At 38.8% G+C, this 17,353-nt stretch overlaps 1 protein-coding gene across 1 annotated transcript in view; it reads right to left on the bottom strand.

Moving 5' to 3' along the window:
* Positions 1 to 17,353, bottom strand: part of fig4a (FIG4 phosphoinositide 5-phosphatase a) — a 56,217-nt gene that overhangs the window by 12,130 nt on the left and 26,734 nt on the right. Inside the window, exons 16-21 of the mRNA XM_085431874.1 lie at positions 16,755 to 16,921; positions 12,910 to 13,048; positions 10,959 to 11,017; positions 9,004 to 9,151; positions 8,791 to 8,874; positions 7,777 to 7,972 (exon numbers count right to left, since the gene is read on the bottom strand). Of these exons, the coding sequence (XP_085288000.1) occupies positions 7,777 to 7,972; positions 8,791 to 8,874; positions 9,004 to 9,151; positions 10,959 to 11,017; positions 12,910 to 13,048; positions 16,755 to 16,921 (793 nt within the window). The remainder of the gene's footprint in view (positions 1 to 7,776; positions 7,973 to 8,790; positions 8,875 to 9,003; positions 9,152 to 10,958; positions 11,018 to 12,909; positions 13,049 to 16,754; positions 16,922 to 17,353) is intronic.

Here is a 17,353-nt window from a genome sequence, read left to right as displayed (position 1 = left end):
TTCAAAAGTAATTTAATTGTTGGTGTCTGGTAAGGTGCTTTCATGTTCTTTCGTGCTTAGGGACATGCCCTCCTGGGGATCTGTCACACAGTGTTCAGTGTCTGTTGGGATATAATAATCATAATAAACAGGAGATCATAATAAAAAGGTCAAATTGGTTCAAGCTGACTGATCGGAATAGAATTAAACTGTGAGGCAACGGGGCATTTCAAATGTGACACTTAATTTAAAAAAAACTCAACAGAAACTTTAATTTAGAGAGAACTGTAATCCTTAAAATACAATTATAAACACTCATCATTAATTTATTGTAGTCTGTAGTCTTTTCTTTACAATATAAAACATATTAAGATTATCATTGCTATCAAGTGGGGCTGTGTAAATATAAAAACAATAAAATTGTAACAGAGTACCCTCCATTAACAGGCAATGCTCGAGCTAATTTATTTTATTGAAGAAATTGAAAATTGCCAAAGGAATCAAAAGGAAGGTGAAACAGCTGAAATGGTAGATGCTGCAGAATTGTGCAACACGTTTTAATCTTGATAAATAAATGATTAAAAAGTGGAAAACACAAAACATATCCTGTAAAACATCTTTGTTCTCAAAATTTGAGTTCCAATCCAACATCTGCTAGTTTTAGACCAGATTAACATGTCAATATTTTAACAAGATTTAGCAGATATATCTGTATAACCTTCCTGATTATTCAAAATGTCCTATAAAAAAGCATTTTCTAGGCAAAATATGATTTGTGGGGGTGTTTTGTTACATTTTACTCTGCCTATAGTCTCTACAGAAAAGGTAAAAGCCTGTTATGTAACAGCATATACAGGATTTGCATGAACGCAGTCCGTTCTCTCACTTTTCTGACATTGCAGTAATATGTGCAACATAAAGCTTTCAATTTTCCCAGTAACTGTATTGATCTGAGCTGCAGGGAGGGGAGAATTACGCAGGGTGTTACCAGAACCATGTCCAGGAAAACAGCAGCTGTGAACACACACAAGATCACAATAATACACAGAGCCCTGTTCAAAGACTACACGGGGATTCGCAAAACACTAACCGCACCATACACACCTACGTGCAGCACACAGGCGAGGGTGTTGTGCAGGCGCATATCTGCTTGTACAGCAACACACAGCAAATCTACCGAGCACATGCACGCTCAAATCGAGGTGGAATACCAAATGAGCATGTGTAATTACATGGTAAACGTAGTAATGATCCGATGTTTAAATATTTCAACAGTTGTGTGTTGTGCTGGCACCCTGGCAATCCATTCTCGGGGACAGGCTTGCAGGCAGCGACACGAGATGCACGAGAGTGACTGCGTGCGCCCAACACGTGAGCAAGCTGTCCGGCACAAAATATTCATGACCAGCTCATTGCTCATGGCCACGAGAAGACAGGCAGGAAACCCAAGGAAAATACATCATAAATCAGGAGGAGAAATAGATGGATGGAGAAAGAGGGAGTGCCTCTGCTTTCAACTCTGAAGACCAAATGCCTTCAAGATATTTCTCCTTCTCGGTGCCACTGCCCAGATAAATCAAGCAAAGGTGCTTTTTCTTTTTGTTGTTAGAACAATGTTGTAGATTCAAAGCTTTGTGCTGCACAAATAGGACAATTACATGAAAAAATGTAATGAGACTACCGATGAGACCTCAAGGACAGCTGGGACTTTCTACAAGAGCAGTCTAAGGTGCCAAGACCTTTAGTGAATTATAAAACAGGAGTAAGCCCAGGCTGAGAATAATGTGAAGATTTCCTAAATCAATAACTAATCTAAATGGCACCTAAAAGGTGGTGGATTAGCCAATTGGTTATGATCAACTCTGGGCTGGACCAATTACAATACATCCGTATTGAGGGGAAAAGGAACGCGATTAGTCCCGTACTTCAGCTAGAATGAAAAAAAGACACAAAGCTGGAGTTATTCTGTCTTTACGCTGTCAGCTGCCTCTTCTCCCCTCATTCTCCCTCCCTCCCTCCCTCCCTCTCCTGTTGCTACTTCAATCATGAAACTGATCAATGATCAGCTGATCGTCTCTCTTGTTTGTTTATCTCCCACTTTGCGCCAGAAACAGGAAACCAGCGGATGTTGCGCTAAACAACAACAGCAGCACGTTCAAGCTTGATAAGCTGTTGTTATAATTTATTTTAAATTAATTTCTAGTATCAGCTGATGTTTGCTGGAGCCACAGCTGTAAAAGCTGCTGCTCATGATATCGGTTTGGAAACATGAAGGTGATACAAATCATACATATATATATACCAACAAGACAGTGTACATCACTGTCACAACAGCGTTTGTTTTAGTTTTGTCTTTTTTTCATGTCATGTCATGATGACTGTGAGCAGCTTCGGTAGCAAAGGCAATATAATAACTCTGAAACCAACAGTTTACACATCACTGGGGGCTCCTTCATGCATGACAAAGGTAATTTCTTAGAAACTGAGACATTTTAAGAGGATGTAGTTATCTGGTGCATCAGTCCTGTTGACACACTGACCTACTCTACCTGTGCTCATTAATGTGCTTCTTGGTCTCACTGTGCTTATAGGGAATCTGGGTCAAAACGTGCATCCAGTCCCCCCGGGACATGAAACAGATACCAATATAGACAGGACATGACAAAGGTTCGTTACTAATATCTACACACATACGCAGATTTTACTGCATTTGATGAACTATACAGTGATGTGTCTGTTTAGAAAGTAGCAAAAGCATTTATCAGAATCGCATATTGAGAATTTTTTTTCAATGAAAATATTCCTTTTAGGCCTAAAAAGGTCTTACATGCAATCTACAGCTCTGCCTAATTTGGTATGCATGGATCTTGCCCAGTGTCAGCCAGGAGAGGCTGTAGCTGCCATCAGTCTTAGTTGGATACATGGTTAAGAAAATGAATGGATGAATGCATCTCTAAGAATATCCACTGCAAGCTCTACTCACTCTCAAATTCTCTTGCTACATGGTAGGACGACGCAGTACTTACAGTGGGGCAAAAAAGTATTTAGTCAGCCACCGATTGTGCAAGTTCCCCCACCTAAAATGATGACAGAGGTCAGTAATTTGCACCAGAGGTACACTTCAACTGTGAGAGACAGAATGTGAAAAAAAAAAATCCATGAATCCACATGGTAGGATTTGTAAAGAATTTATTCGTAAATTAGGGTGGAAAATAAGTATTTGGTCACCTCAAACAAGGAAAATCTCTGGCTCTCACAGACCTGTAACGTCTTCTGTAAGAAGCTTTTCTGTCCCCCACTCGTTACCTGTATGAATGGTACCTGTTTGAACTCATCATCTGTGTAAAAGACACCTGTCCACAGCCTCAAACAGTCAGACTCCAAACTCCGCCATGGCCAAGACCAAAGAGCTTTCGAAGGACACCAGGAAAAATATTGTAGACCTGCACCAGACTGGGAAGAGTGAATCTACAATAGGCAAGCAGCTTGGTGTGAAAAAATCAACTGTGGGAGCAATCATCAGAAAATGGAAGACATACAAGACCACTGATAATCTCCCTCGATCTGGGGCTCCACGCAAGATCTCATCCCGTGGGGTCAAAATGATCATGAGAACGGTGAGCAAAGATCCCAGAACCACACGGGGGGACCTGGTGAATGACCTGCAGAGAGCTGGGACCAAAGTAACAAAGGTCACCATCAGTAACACACTACAACGGCAGGGAATCAAATCCCGCAGTGCCAGACGTGTTCCGCTGCTGAAGCCAGTGCATGTCCAGGCCCGTCTGAAGTTTGCCAGAGAGCACATGGATGATACAGCAGAGGATTGGGAGAATGCCATGTGGTCAGATGAAACCAAAGTAGAACTTTTTGGTATCAACTCAAATCGTCGTGTTTGGAGGAAGAAGAATACTGAGTTGCATCCCAAGAACACCATACCTACTGTGAAGCATGGGGGTGGAAACATCATGCTATGGGGCTGTTTTTCTGCCAAGGGGACAGGACGACTGATCCGTGTTAAGGACAGAATGAATGGGGCCATGTATTGTGAGATTTTGAGCCAAAACCTCCTTCCATCAGTGAGATCTTTGAAGATGAAACGAGGCTGGGTCTTCCAACATGACAATGATCCAAAACACACTGCCCGGGCAACAAAGGAGTGGCTCCGTAAGAAGCATTTGAAAGTCCTGGAGTGGCCTAGCCAGTCTCCAGACCTCAACCCCATAGAAAATCTGTGGCGGGAGTTGAAAGTCCGTGTTGCTCGGCGACAGCCCCAAAACATCACTGCTCTCGAGAAGATCTGCATGGAGGAATGGGCCAAAATACCAGCTACTGTGTGTGCAAACCTGGTAAAGACCTATAGTAAACGTTTGACCTCTGTTATTGCCAACAAAGGTTATGTTACAAAGTATTGGGTTGTATTTTTGTTATTGACCAAATACTTATTTTCCACCCTGATTTACGAATAAATTCTTTACAAATCCTACCATGTGGATTCATGGATTTTTTTTTCACATTCTGTCTCTCACAGTTGAAGTGTACCTCTGGTGCAAATTACTGACCTCTGTCATCATTTTAGGTGGGGGAACTTGCACAATCGGTGGCTGACTAAATACTTTTTTGCCCCACTGTATCTGCAAGTGATTAATGTCCTTAAATTCATCAATGCTGTGGTCACACTAAGGAACAGTGGTTAGAGACGTCAGCACGACCACAGCTATTGCGACTGTGTGCACTGAATTTGGAGTTTCATCGACTTTGAAATGTTTTTTTCACTGACGGGGACCAGTCACTGAAACAGCCACAACTACCGTCTTCTCATAGATTTGAAAAGAGAAGAGAAATGCCTCCACAAATAATAATGCAGTTGCTTGATATAGGAATAAAACTAGAACACAACCTGTTGGCAACCAGCCGAGTCGAGTTCCATATTGCAAAGAGATGCGTTGAGCAGACGAGTTGCAATTGTGTTGTCTTTGTGTTTACAAATTCAAATCATTTTCAAACTGTTACCAATTTGCCTGAGAGTGATTGCAGTAAAACGAGTACTGACTGTCATGATATTGATATGGTAACGGTAAAGAGAGTAATTGATGGTATTGTAAAACCACTACAATATATTTTTAATTTGTCTTTCCAGGAAGGGGTTTTTCCACAAAAAATGAAAGTTGCAAAAATTATTCCTATTTATAAATCAGGTGAAAAGCATTGTTTTACAAATTATAGACCAGTGTCAGTACTCTCCCAGTTTTCTAAGATACTGGAAAAACTATTTCTAAAAAGATTTGATAGCTTTGTGGCTAAACATGATTTGTTGGCAAATTGCCAGTATGGGTTTAGAAATAATAGATCAACAGTTTTGGCACTGATGGATTTAATGGAAGAAATAACAGCATGTATGGATAACAAGAAGTACGCACTTGGAGTCTTTCTAGATCTAAAAAAAAGCATTTGATACTGTTGACCACGAAATTCTAAAAATCAAACTGGAAAAATATGGGTTCAGGGGTGTGGTACTGGATTGGATAAACAGCTATGTGATGAATCGACAGCAATATGTACAAATAAATGAGTTTAAATCTAAATTGATGGATATTGAATGTGGAGTACCTCAAGGATCAGTATTAGGTCCGAAAATGTTTATTACGTATATAAATGATATTTGTAAAGTATCGAAGATACTAAAGTTTGTAATTTTTGCAGATGATACCAATATACTTTGTTCAGGTGCGGAATTTCAACAGGTTTTGGAGGTGATCACAGAGGAGTTAAAGATATTAAAGAAGTGGTTTGATAGAAACAAATTGTCCTTAAATTTAAATAAAACAAAATTTATGTTATTCGGAAACTATAAGAAAAACATTAACATTGAAATTTGTGTCGATATAATATATATCTAGAAAGGGTTAATGCCATAAAATTTCTTGGTGTGATCATTGATCAAAAGGCCTGTTGGAAATCACACATCACTTATGTGAGGGGAAAGTTAGCACGGGGCATTGCTGTCTTGGGGAAAGTAAAAAAATTTCTGGATAGGAAAATATTGTATATGTTATATTGTGCTTTGCTATTACCATACATGAGTTATTGTGTAGAGGTTTGGGGAAATACATATAAAAGTAATATTCAGACTATAATCATAATGCAGAAAAGGGCCATTAGACTAATAAATCAGGAGGGGTATAGGGCTCACACAAATGCACTCTTTATTAGGACGCAAGCTATAAAATTCCAGGATCTGGTGAAGTTTAAAACAGTGCAAATAATATATAAGGTAAGGAAAGGGATGCTCCCAATCAAAATAAGTAAATGGTTCTTAGAAAGAGAAGGGAGGTATAATTTTAGAGGGAAGTGGAATTTAAAATTACAAAGAGTAAGAACAACATTGAAAAGGATGTCTATTTCAATAGCGGGAGTTAAATTCTGGAATGAGTTAAAAGAAGAAATAAAGGTCAGTAGTGATATAAACCAGTTTAAAATAAAACTCAAAAAAGAAATATTAAATAAGTATAAGAATGAAGAAAATGCAATTAACCCAAGACAGCAGTCAAACTCATGTTTATTTTCTTCTGCAAATTAGCAAATCTAAATATAGTTTTAGTTGAACATGTGAAAATATTTTTTTGAGATGTTATGTTCTAAGTTGAAGGTATTGTATACGTTTTTGTGGTTCAAATTTAGATGATGAGGATGTAAACCTGAGGGGGTAGGGCTAAATAAGTATATACTTCTGCCTACTCCTTTTCAAACAACTGTATGGAATGATTTTATGAAATGTTGGTGAATGTATATGTTTGAAATAAAAAAGAACTGAACTGAAACTGAGTCAGACTGACTTTTTGGAGACAGGTAGCCTCCCACCAGGTGACCCATGAAATCCATTTACAATCAAAAGTGCAACATACTCAACCTCTTGTTACTAGCCGGTTGCCACAACTACTTGCAGGCAAAAGAATTCAGTGCAATCATTGGGTAAACAAATTCTTCCTCACTGCCTCTCGTATTTTATTTTTTTTTAACTCTAGTGTGATTTTAGGCTTTTAATGTGAGTGTTAGGGAGTTTCAAAGCTGATTTGGACCATAAAATCTACCTTGGCAAGAAACCAAAAAAGAGAACCGAATCAGTCATCAAAAAATTAAGGCAAGCCGGAAACCCGCTGGTGACCTCTCATCACCTGATGTTCTAAAAGCAGCCAAAAATCCCGAAGCACATGCCCCACATTCTCACCCAAAGGGACCATCAAGGACATCAAAAAGGTTTACACGCTATCACAATACACGTGCACAGAACCAGAAAAACCAAAATAACAACAAATGGAATTATGCAGGATTGATTTGTTTCCTTTGACAAGCAGAGTAGTAGCAGCAGTAGATTTGTAAGCAATAATACAAGAGAGGAAACTGTGCAACTATCTCAATTCAATTAAGGTGACGTCTGCTCTTCCGTCTGACGTAAACCAAAACAAAGAACTAATTTCTTCTGGGAGACTTAAGGGAGGTGGGCGAGAGAGAACACAACCAGGGTGACATACTCATACTGGAACGCAACATTCATTTGAGGCCTAAAATATAAGCAGTTAGCAACCCAGCATAAACTGAGAAGTGCTGGGAGGTCTTTAGACAACATAACATATCCTTGAATTATTAGAGGATATTAACTTGTTAAACAATTACACTCAGAAGTGAAATTATTTTTAATTTATTTAATAAGATCCACAAATTCAAATCTGATAGCTTCCTTTAATATATTTGGGGATTTGAATCTGCCTTGTTAGGACAGTGTTTGTGTGTTCATACCTCCTGGGTGCGACTACTCTCTCCAGACTCCGTTAGCAGTTTGATCGGTGTGGATCGTTGAGATACAGTCCCCTCATCCTCACGGTCCTCCTCGGAGTCATCCTCTGATGTGCTAGATATGGCCTCCTCACTCGGGGGAGGAGGTGCGCTAGCTGCAGTCTTCCTCTGGAGAATCGTCTCCTCTTTACTGCTCTTGCTGTTGCCAAGATCCACACGCATGCACACAGATCAACGTATGTACAGTATAAACACATACAACTATCGTTCATGTATTGTACATTTTACAGTTTAGTCAAGCAGCAGAATCCCGATTATTTTTATCATGTCTAATGAGTCATCAGATCAGAAATGGCACCATGTTCTTCCACAACATCTCCCAGCAGAAATGTGACTAAACATGTAACTGAAACAGACTTCATGGTTCCCAAAGGCTGTACGAGTTTGAGCCCATGATCTCTGTATACAGAGGATTCTGCAGATGTTATCCCTGACCGCAATATTAGGAGGAGAACCTTGCAAAGCAAGCAAGAAAAAGCAGATATGAAGGATAAGAGTAATGAAACACAATTCTTATTCTCAGAAAAATGGCAACAGGTACACAGAGCAGCTTTTGGGGATGTAGATTAGCTTGTACAGGGAAAGCTATCTGAAGCACAGAACACAAATGGACTTCAATTGCATGCTTAAACATGTAGATTCTAATTTCTATTTCTACAGCAAATCAAAAATAAGCATTTCATATGTAAGGGTCTTGCTAATGTAGGGACAATGAAAAGCACATGAGGAATTGCATTATCCTATTTTTTCCTGTGTGCATACATATTTATTTGGAAAATATATTAACATATAAATGTTTTTTGAAACCAAAAAATAGGGGAAAAGTGTAACATTGCTTGTGGTTAAACAAAGCTGTGTGCATGAGGGCACAGTGACATCGGGCTGATTTATTTTTCATGTAATAAATAAAAAACTACAACACAAAGGTTGATGTGTACATGGTAGTACTACACTCACCCCAGCACTGATTTTCCCGTTTCCTCTGGCTTGCGCACTGTGAACGGGTTTGGATCCGCTCCCACTGTTTTGGGCATAAATTCCCTTTATGATCAGAAAATAGCTATTAGTCGACATCCTGCATAACAACAACAGCTAATAAATTCAGAACACACTGTTTATCAGAGACATGTTTCACTACCAAAATCATTGCTTTTGTATGTGTATATCCACCTTGCAGAGTTGGTCATGGCAATGCAGAACGTGTCATCAAAGGAGGTAAGTTCATACGGTTTGAAGAATTCCGTGTAAATGTCAATACTCTCGTCCAACTGGTTCATTCTCTTCACTTTGACCTTATTCATATTTTCCTCACAGGGAACTGCATCCAAACAGGAACAGAAATAATATTAATATTTATAACAATTACAACCGCTACACCCACACACTTTCAACACAAAAATACACTATATCGCCAAAAGGATTTGCTCATTTGCCATCATACGCCTGTGAATTGAATAACATCCTATTCTTAATCCACAGGGTTTAATATGATATGACATCAGCCCACCCTTCTTCCACAAGGTTTTGGAGTGTGTTTATGGGAATTTTTTGCCATTCTTCCAGAAGCACATTAGTGGGGTCTAACACTAGTGTTGGATTAGAAGGCTTGGCTCGGATTCTCCACTCTAATTTATTCCAAAGGTGTTCTATTGGGTTTAGGCGAGACACCTCGAGTTCTTCAACACCTATCTTGCTAGTCAGTGTTTTAATCGACCTTGCTTTGTACTGTGATACACAGCTATCTTTGAACAGGAAGGGGTCATCCCCAAACTGTTCTCACAAAGTTGAGAGCATCAAATTTTCCAAAATGTCTTGGTTTGAAGCATTAAGAGTTTCCTTTCACTGGAACTAAGGGACTGAGCCCAATTCCTAAAAAACACAACCCCACATCATAATCCCCCCTCCATCAAAATTTTAACTTTGCACAAGGGAGTCACGCAGATCACGTTCTTGTGGCAACCACCAAACCCAGACTCCTCCATCAGATTAAAGAAGATTCATCACCCCAACGAACTTGGGACTTTCTGCACACATTATCATATTACCACTGGAATTCGACAAGCTCATGAGACCAACCCATTCTTTCACAAGCATTTGTAGAAGCAGAATGCATGCCTAGGTGCTTGATTTTTACACCTGTGGCTAGGGTTGTGCGATATGACCAAAATTTCATATCCTGATATAAGATATCTATCGTCCCAATAACGATATAAATCACAAAAATTTAACATTTTCTGTAAATTCTGTGAATCTCGGGCAGCTCGACTTGCGTGAAGCGTTTCCAGCTGGGCGTCGTGTACCTGGGTCGAGTGTTTTAACTGATGTGTGAAACAATATATTTTTAGACATAAGTTGTAACGGCCGCCGTTTTCCTTGTATTTATTACACAGCGTGCTGCGGGGAAAAGCCTGCTCTAACGTTTGAGTCTAAGGTTTATTTTTTAGCACCTGACGGCTCTTTTTTGCTTCTCATCCGTAAATACTCTGCATAGTGTGATTCAGTTTATTTTGAAAAGTCTCAACAGGATCTTGAGCTTTATTGTGAAAGGTTTATGTGGAAAACAAACAAGCGGACACGCAATGGTTTTATCGTCATAGTTGCTAACGACAACGCATAAATACAGACACTTGTCCGTCCGTAGTGCGGTTATATAAAATATAAGAGAAAGAGAGAACTTTAAGAAATTAATATGGCGACTACAGTGACCATCAAAACGATGAAAAAAATATTGCAGTAAACAGTTTATTTTGCGACACCACGAAACAAAATGAAACGATAGACATTTTTATATCGTCATCCGATATATATCGTTGTATCGAACAGCCCTACCTGTGGCCATGAAAGTGTTTGGAAGACCTGATCTCAATGATTTGGCAATATAGTGTATATTTAAACAAGTCAGTTACAACATCAGTATAAGGTTTGTTGAATCCCTAGATTGGTCTGCAGAGTTATTTTGCATTTATTTTTTACCAACAATAATTGCAACCAAATACACAGTTCCTGCTAGGCTAAGGAATATGGTAAGCAATGACAGACAAAGCCATTGATGGTTGGTCGTTTAAATCAGTTTCATAAATAGTTCTGTTTCTTACAATTAAAACCATTAAATTCATTGACAATACCTTCATCATAGGGGACAGGAAGGTAGGACAGGACTCCCTCTGACCACCAGAGTGTATAGCTACAAACAAATAAAATACACAGCATTAAAATATTAAAACTTTTGAGAAGGTGAACGCAACCTAAAGTCTGAATTAGTCTCTTCTGGGACTTAACCTACATTTGGAAAATTGGCCTGTCTGGACCACCTAGACTTTTATTCAATGTGAGCAATTTGAGCGAACGCTCTTATGATGATCTGGTTTAGCGTGCGATTTGCTTCTTACTCCTCTTTGAGAGGAAAAGCGCAAAGTGTGGAAGCTGAATTGAATTTAGCTGCAGCCATGCTAATTTCTTGGAATAATGACTGAGCTACTTTGGCCCATTGTGGCTACACAAATTCGTGGCCTGAAAAAGAAAATTGGGTCTGCTTTTACGTAAGCATGAAGACAGTATGAAGCAACCAAAGTGAATACACTCTCACACTTACGCGCATAAATAACAAGCACAAAATCACTCTGGGTCAAAACATGAAGTGAATTGCAGTCATTACTGGATCATGACTAGGACAGACCAATTGATAAACTGACATTGTGAAATTTGTAGGACATCAGCTTGAACAGACAACACCTGCATGAACAAACAACAGGTGATAGAGACATGTGTCATACGGACATGCTTATGTACTGCATGGTGGTTCTAAGAAGACACAAAATAAACAAGAAATACAAGGAAAAAAGATTATTGATATTTTCTTAGTATGTAGCCCTGTCTTATCATATATTCAATTATATTTAACAATATCTCACATAAAAGGATTTCAGATTTCACCGAAGCGATCGTAGACTCCCCAATAAAACGCATAACCTAACATTACCTCGAGACAAACTGACAGCAACCACTGTTATATTCTATCTTAAAGATCAGATTTGATCTTACAATAGAAATTATATCATATCCAGATACTACAGACATCAGTGCCAGTGTTAAATTACCACTAGGATAATTACAAGGAGAGTAATTACTGTGTTAAGACTGTTCTCCATGAGATCAGTGAGCATGGTCGTGGAGCAGCCAGATCCTCACATCTCAAAATATGCATTAAAAAAATGGCAACGTATTTAAAATCTAATGGATATTTTGTCCACACACACACACACACACACACACACACACACACACACACACAGTTTCTTCAAGTCATTGATAGGATAAGCAATAAAACAGCTTTCAATGTCTTTCTCTGTGCTGTTTATGAGTATTTATATCAAACTGATCACCCTCTTAGGATTATCTTACAGCATATATACATTTTCCTCTTTGTAGGGGTTTTGGATTTCTGAATTTTGAGCATACCTCATTTAATGTTTGGGTTGCATCTCTTATAGGTTATTTCTCATAAGAAAGTACTGTGTAAGAGCTTCACAGGTGAAAGCTACAAAAATAAATAAATACAATTGGTCACTTTTTTGACAGTCAAAGTCTGAAGTCTGAAGCAACTACAATCTAATAGTAAAGTGTGTAGTTGCAAAACTCTGTGTTGTTTTTTCTCACTTTGCACTGATTTTTGCACATATGCTGTGGAAACATTAAAAATTTGTTCTTAATTTGCCTGTGTTTCCTCTGGATCTCCTTCCCTAAGTTTAGCATTCCTGTACTTTCAGAACCCACGCATAAGATACCAATTTGCACATAGACACAGGTATAAAAGCATAAAGCTCAACCCAGTAGGAAACATATAGCTGCATATAATTAAACTTTCAGGATCAAATTTTTGAAAATCTTGTCCAGCTCAAGAAAAAGCTGGACGTTTTGCACACTTGGATGTGCAAAAAGTGTGCAATCCCAATCCTATAAAAATCCACCAACATTTAAATGAACAACTTCAATATTGAAGACAGAGAAATAAAGTCTGTGTTCATGCAAAGCAAGCACAGTAATCTTTTGGTTGGTGTATTTAGGGTTATCTGTTACCTCCGTCTGTCTTGGGGGATGGCCATGGTGCTTGTATGATGCAGATAGAAGTCTGTGGGAAGCTCCCAAAGGTGTGGCTTAAACTCTGATGGCTGGTAAACTTGGAGGAACAAGTTGATTGCATCTTGTCTGTCAGCATCTGAAAGAGAGAGATGGAAACACGAATAGCTAAAAAAAACAAAAAAACCCAAAAACTGTAAAACAAACTGTAAAGGTTATGATGATATAACTGGTTCATCAAGAGACGTGATTATACACGATCTGAACTCTCTTAGGCAAACTTTCCTGTCATTTCTTTAAGTAGTCTTCAGAAATATTTATCCAGGGTTCTTGAAAGACATTCAAAGCTCCTCTCTTGCCAGAAGAGTTGCCAGTCATTTCCAATCCAGTTCTTGGGTAATTTGACATAGCTGAGCCTTTTCTTCCAATTTCTCTTACCTAGAAATAGCTTCTTGACAGCCAAACTTCCATAAAGACCGTTTCTGATGACATTTCAGTGAACAGTAGATAGACAGACTGAACTCATCCTCAACTGGTCTAGGTAGCCATTGGTTGCTTTTTCAAAATGACTGAAAAAGCAGCCAATGGCAAAAGATAAACCTTGAAAGTCTTCGAAGCCTGGAAAACTACTGATGTAGATGACTTAAAAAAATATACTGCTTGAAAAAAAAAGTCTTGAAGTTACTAATGCCCAGAGATGCTCAGGAAGAGGAAAGCCAAATAATGTGCATACTTTAAATTGAATCTTTTTAATCATGTACCATTTTATATATTTAAACTTTTGAGTTTTGTGTCAACAGTGCCTTGTTTAAAAAAAACAAAAGAACAAGAAAAAAATGTTAGTTTATAAATTACTGTGGTTCCTAATGCAGGAGAGTACAGTTCAAAAGTGAATGTGAAGCAAACTTAAGCCTCCTTTACCATGATGGCAAACTACACCAGCTCTTCGCTGTGAGCAGCATTGAAAAGATTTAAGTTAATGAATCAACATCTAAGTAACGCTGACTTGTACATACATCATAGCAGTAAAAACTCTTGTAACAACTGCACTACAGCATTTTGGCTATGAGTGTGTGCTTAGATAATCTCTGTGAGTGTTTGTGTGCTCAGCATGTGGCACGTGCTTTGTACATTTGCCTGGTTTAGTGCCATTTAATTCACCCTCCCTAACTACAGCACGAAGCCACGTGCATGCTGCCCCAACAGTCACGTTAGGTAATTAGAAACTAAACTGGGTTTTATTACAGCCCACCACCAAGACTGTTCTCCAATTACGTTTTTTTCTCTGAGATTTATCTCGTGTATCACACATGATACGAGTTACTGGTGATCTTTGAAAATAATATACACGTGCAACCATTATGAATGAAAGGAAGGAGGAATATAATTTGACATCATGTCTGTTAATTGTCTTAATAAGCATATGAGGTCACACTGCATCTACCAATTAAAAGGCTGCACAGGATATGGAAGCTTACACTACATGGTTCTGTGTATAAAATTGATCTGTGATTCAAGGGGAAGCTGTTACAGTGCTTGACTATGATATAAAATTATATGTCATTTACCTCATAGGAAGTAGCATTTTATAATTTTATTCTACTGTATTTATTTTAATTCCCCATATACATAATAAAAATATATACAACATACATATGCACATATGAGTGCCATTAATAGGAGAACTTATTATGGAAGGATTATGGTTTTAACATTTACCGGGTGTTCTTTTTTTAGAAATTACTGAGCAACACAAGGGTGGAATTACCCTTTTCCAATTTTGCAGAAACTAGTCTAAAAGGGCATGGAAAACATGACCACGGAAAACATGACCACGGGAAAATCTGTGAAAATGGTTGTGCCCTTGTAAAGGGTCAAGTTGACAGAACAAACCAGCCAGTGCTCAGACTACAAAGCATTTAGGCTAATTTGTCCTTATATAGTCTTCTTAAGTGGCAACAAGTAGTTAATCATATTACCTGATTCAGGTCATGGGATTGTTCAATTTGCAGTTCATGAATCCCGTTCGAGTGTGATGGTCTCTGGCTGTCTGTGCTGCTGGATTATATGGGCTTCTTTTTAAAAATTCTTAATACACGCTACTCTCAGCAACAAACTACTGATTGAATTTCTCAAAACTAAATCAAGAGCAAAGCACCACAAACAAGGTCGATGTTGTAGGTCAAGTAGTGCAGTTCTGTTAATCAAGGTTTAAGACACAGTACACAGTCTTCTTCTTCACTCCTGGAACACTCGCTGGTGTACTGTGAAAACACCTTTGTAAACCCATTAAGATTTCTAGATACACTGATTGTAACCACGCACTAGGGTGTCATTTAAAATGATTAAAAATCTAAATTGCGGACATTGCAAAGCCACTTTTATCAGTAACTGCTGGGTAATTATGTCATGTCTACAAATTGGCTGCAATCAAAAAAATATCTGCAATTAACAATATTAAAAATCTCATCTGCAGTCATGCGCAGAAAAAAGGGGTTTAGCAAAGGTAAATGTGAAGTAACTGCCTTTTTTTTTCCTGAGGAATTTTGACCCACCTCTCTTTACCATGTTCCCACAGTTCATTGAGCTTTGCAGGCATTTATTTGTGTGCAGGTCTCTCAAGGTCTTGTCCCAGCATTTCAGCAGCGCTGATGTTCTGGACTGACACCTTGTTGCTGCAGTCTTTTAGCTACTGAATTGTATATTTGAAGCTGATCATTATCCTGTTGCATGTCCCAATTTTAGCCAAGCTTTAGCTGTCAGACAGATGTCCTCATATATGACCCTAGAATAGCTTAGTATGCAAAGGAGTTCATGTTTGGCTCAATGACTGTAAGGTGCCTCGGTCCTGCTGCTGCAAAACAGACCCAAATCTTCTCGCATCCACCATTGTGCTGACAGTTGGTATGAGGTGTTTGGGGCGACCGTGGCTCAGGGGGTTGGGAATTGCATCTGTAACCGGAGGGTCGCCGGTTCGATCCCTGGGCTCTCTGTCCTAGTCGTTGTGTCCTTGGGCAAGACACTTTACCCTACTTGCCTACTGGTGTTGGCCAGAGGGGCCGATGGCGCGATATGGCAGCCTCGCTTCTGTCAGTCTGCCCCAGGGCAGCTGTGGCTACAAACGGTAGCTTGCTTCCACCAGTGTATGAATGTGAGAGTGAATGAATAGTGGTATTGTAAAGCGCTTTGGGTGCCTTGAAAAGCGCTATATAAATCCAATCCATTATTATTATTATTATTATTTAGATTTTGCCAAACATGGCATTATGGTCTCGTCTGTCCAAAACACATTGTTCCAAAAGTCTTGTGATTGGTGCAGATGCAACTTTGCAAACATAAGCCATTTTTGTTTTTTAGAGAAACAATACATTTCCCCGACAACCCTTTCAAACAAGCCATGCCTGTTCATTTTCTTTTGAATTGAGATGTCATGAACTTTGATATTTAACATGCTAACATATGGCTTTACAGTCACCAATTCTTTGACTTGGTGCAGTTTCTCTGAGTCACACAGTCGCACAGTCTGGCTTAAAAGTGAATTTGTTAAGTTGTCTGCTGGGAAGATTGGCAACTATCTTGAGTGATTTTCACTTGTGACCAAACTTTCTCACAAAACGTTTTGTGAGCCGATTCACATTTGTCCTATGTTCTGTTCAAGTAAAGGCAGAAATGTTTGCTTATATGTAATTATAGAGTGTCGTTTTCTTCATACTTCACATGAGTGTAAACTATACATGCATGCACAGGTTGAGCCCATTTCTATGGAAACCTGGAACATAACTAAGGGTAGATTCTGTTTAATACAGAGCATAGCTGAGGATAGAAGGAACTAGCGTAGAACACACCTGAGAAAGCATTGCTGTAGTACCGTGACAGCGTTTGCATGATATCTTTGGAGTGCTGTGTCCAGGGTGCAATCTTGCGGTAAGTCTTGACCCTGTGCACGAGCTGAGAGCCCCCGTACTGCAGTGACAGAGTGTCTCCATGGTCTTCATACAACTCCTCAAACAACCTGAACAGCACAAAAGAAAAAATGTCATCAATTCGCAAGGGCAAATAAAACTGTGATTCATTTATTATTTTGGTGATGTGGACTTTTGGAGGATTATTTTTTGGGAAAAAAAAGGTGTTAAAAAAAAAAGTAATTAAAAATACCTCAACTGATTGGGTCTGTATTTTGTGCTTGTTTCTTTGTATGTGTGCAACAGTGATTAACTACTAGAGAGTTATGAGTCATATTAAGTGGTGTTAATGTGCTGTTCTAACAGCTTTCACATTGCTTGTAAGAACGCTTCAGTACAAGCATGTGACAGATTCTTGTTCTCCTTGATGCACTGACTGTAGCTCATGCTGTGTTCAGATGGAAAAAACTGAGCTTTAAGTGGCAGTTTCAAGTAAAAGTAGACAGAGACACACACTACTGACTAATGTTTGCGAATACTGA

The sequence above is a fragment of the Copadichromis virginalis genome, linkage group LG15, assembly GCF_057382275.1.
Source record: "Copadichromis virginalis isolate Kocher_CV1m ecotype Utaka linkage group LG15, C_Virginalis_male_GT1.1, whole genome shotgun sequence".
In the NCBI taxonomy this organism is placed as follows: Eukaryota; Metazoa; Chordata; class Actinopteri; order Cichliformes; family Cichlidae; genus Copadichromis; species Copadichromis virginalis.
Note: the sequence above shows the minus strand (reverse complement) of the source record. Positions and strands in the feature narration are given on the sequence as shown.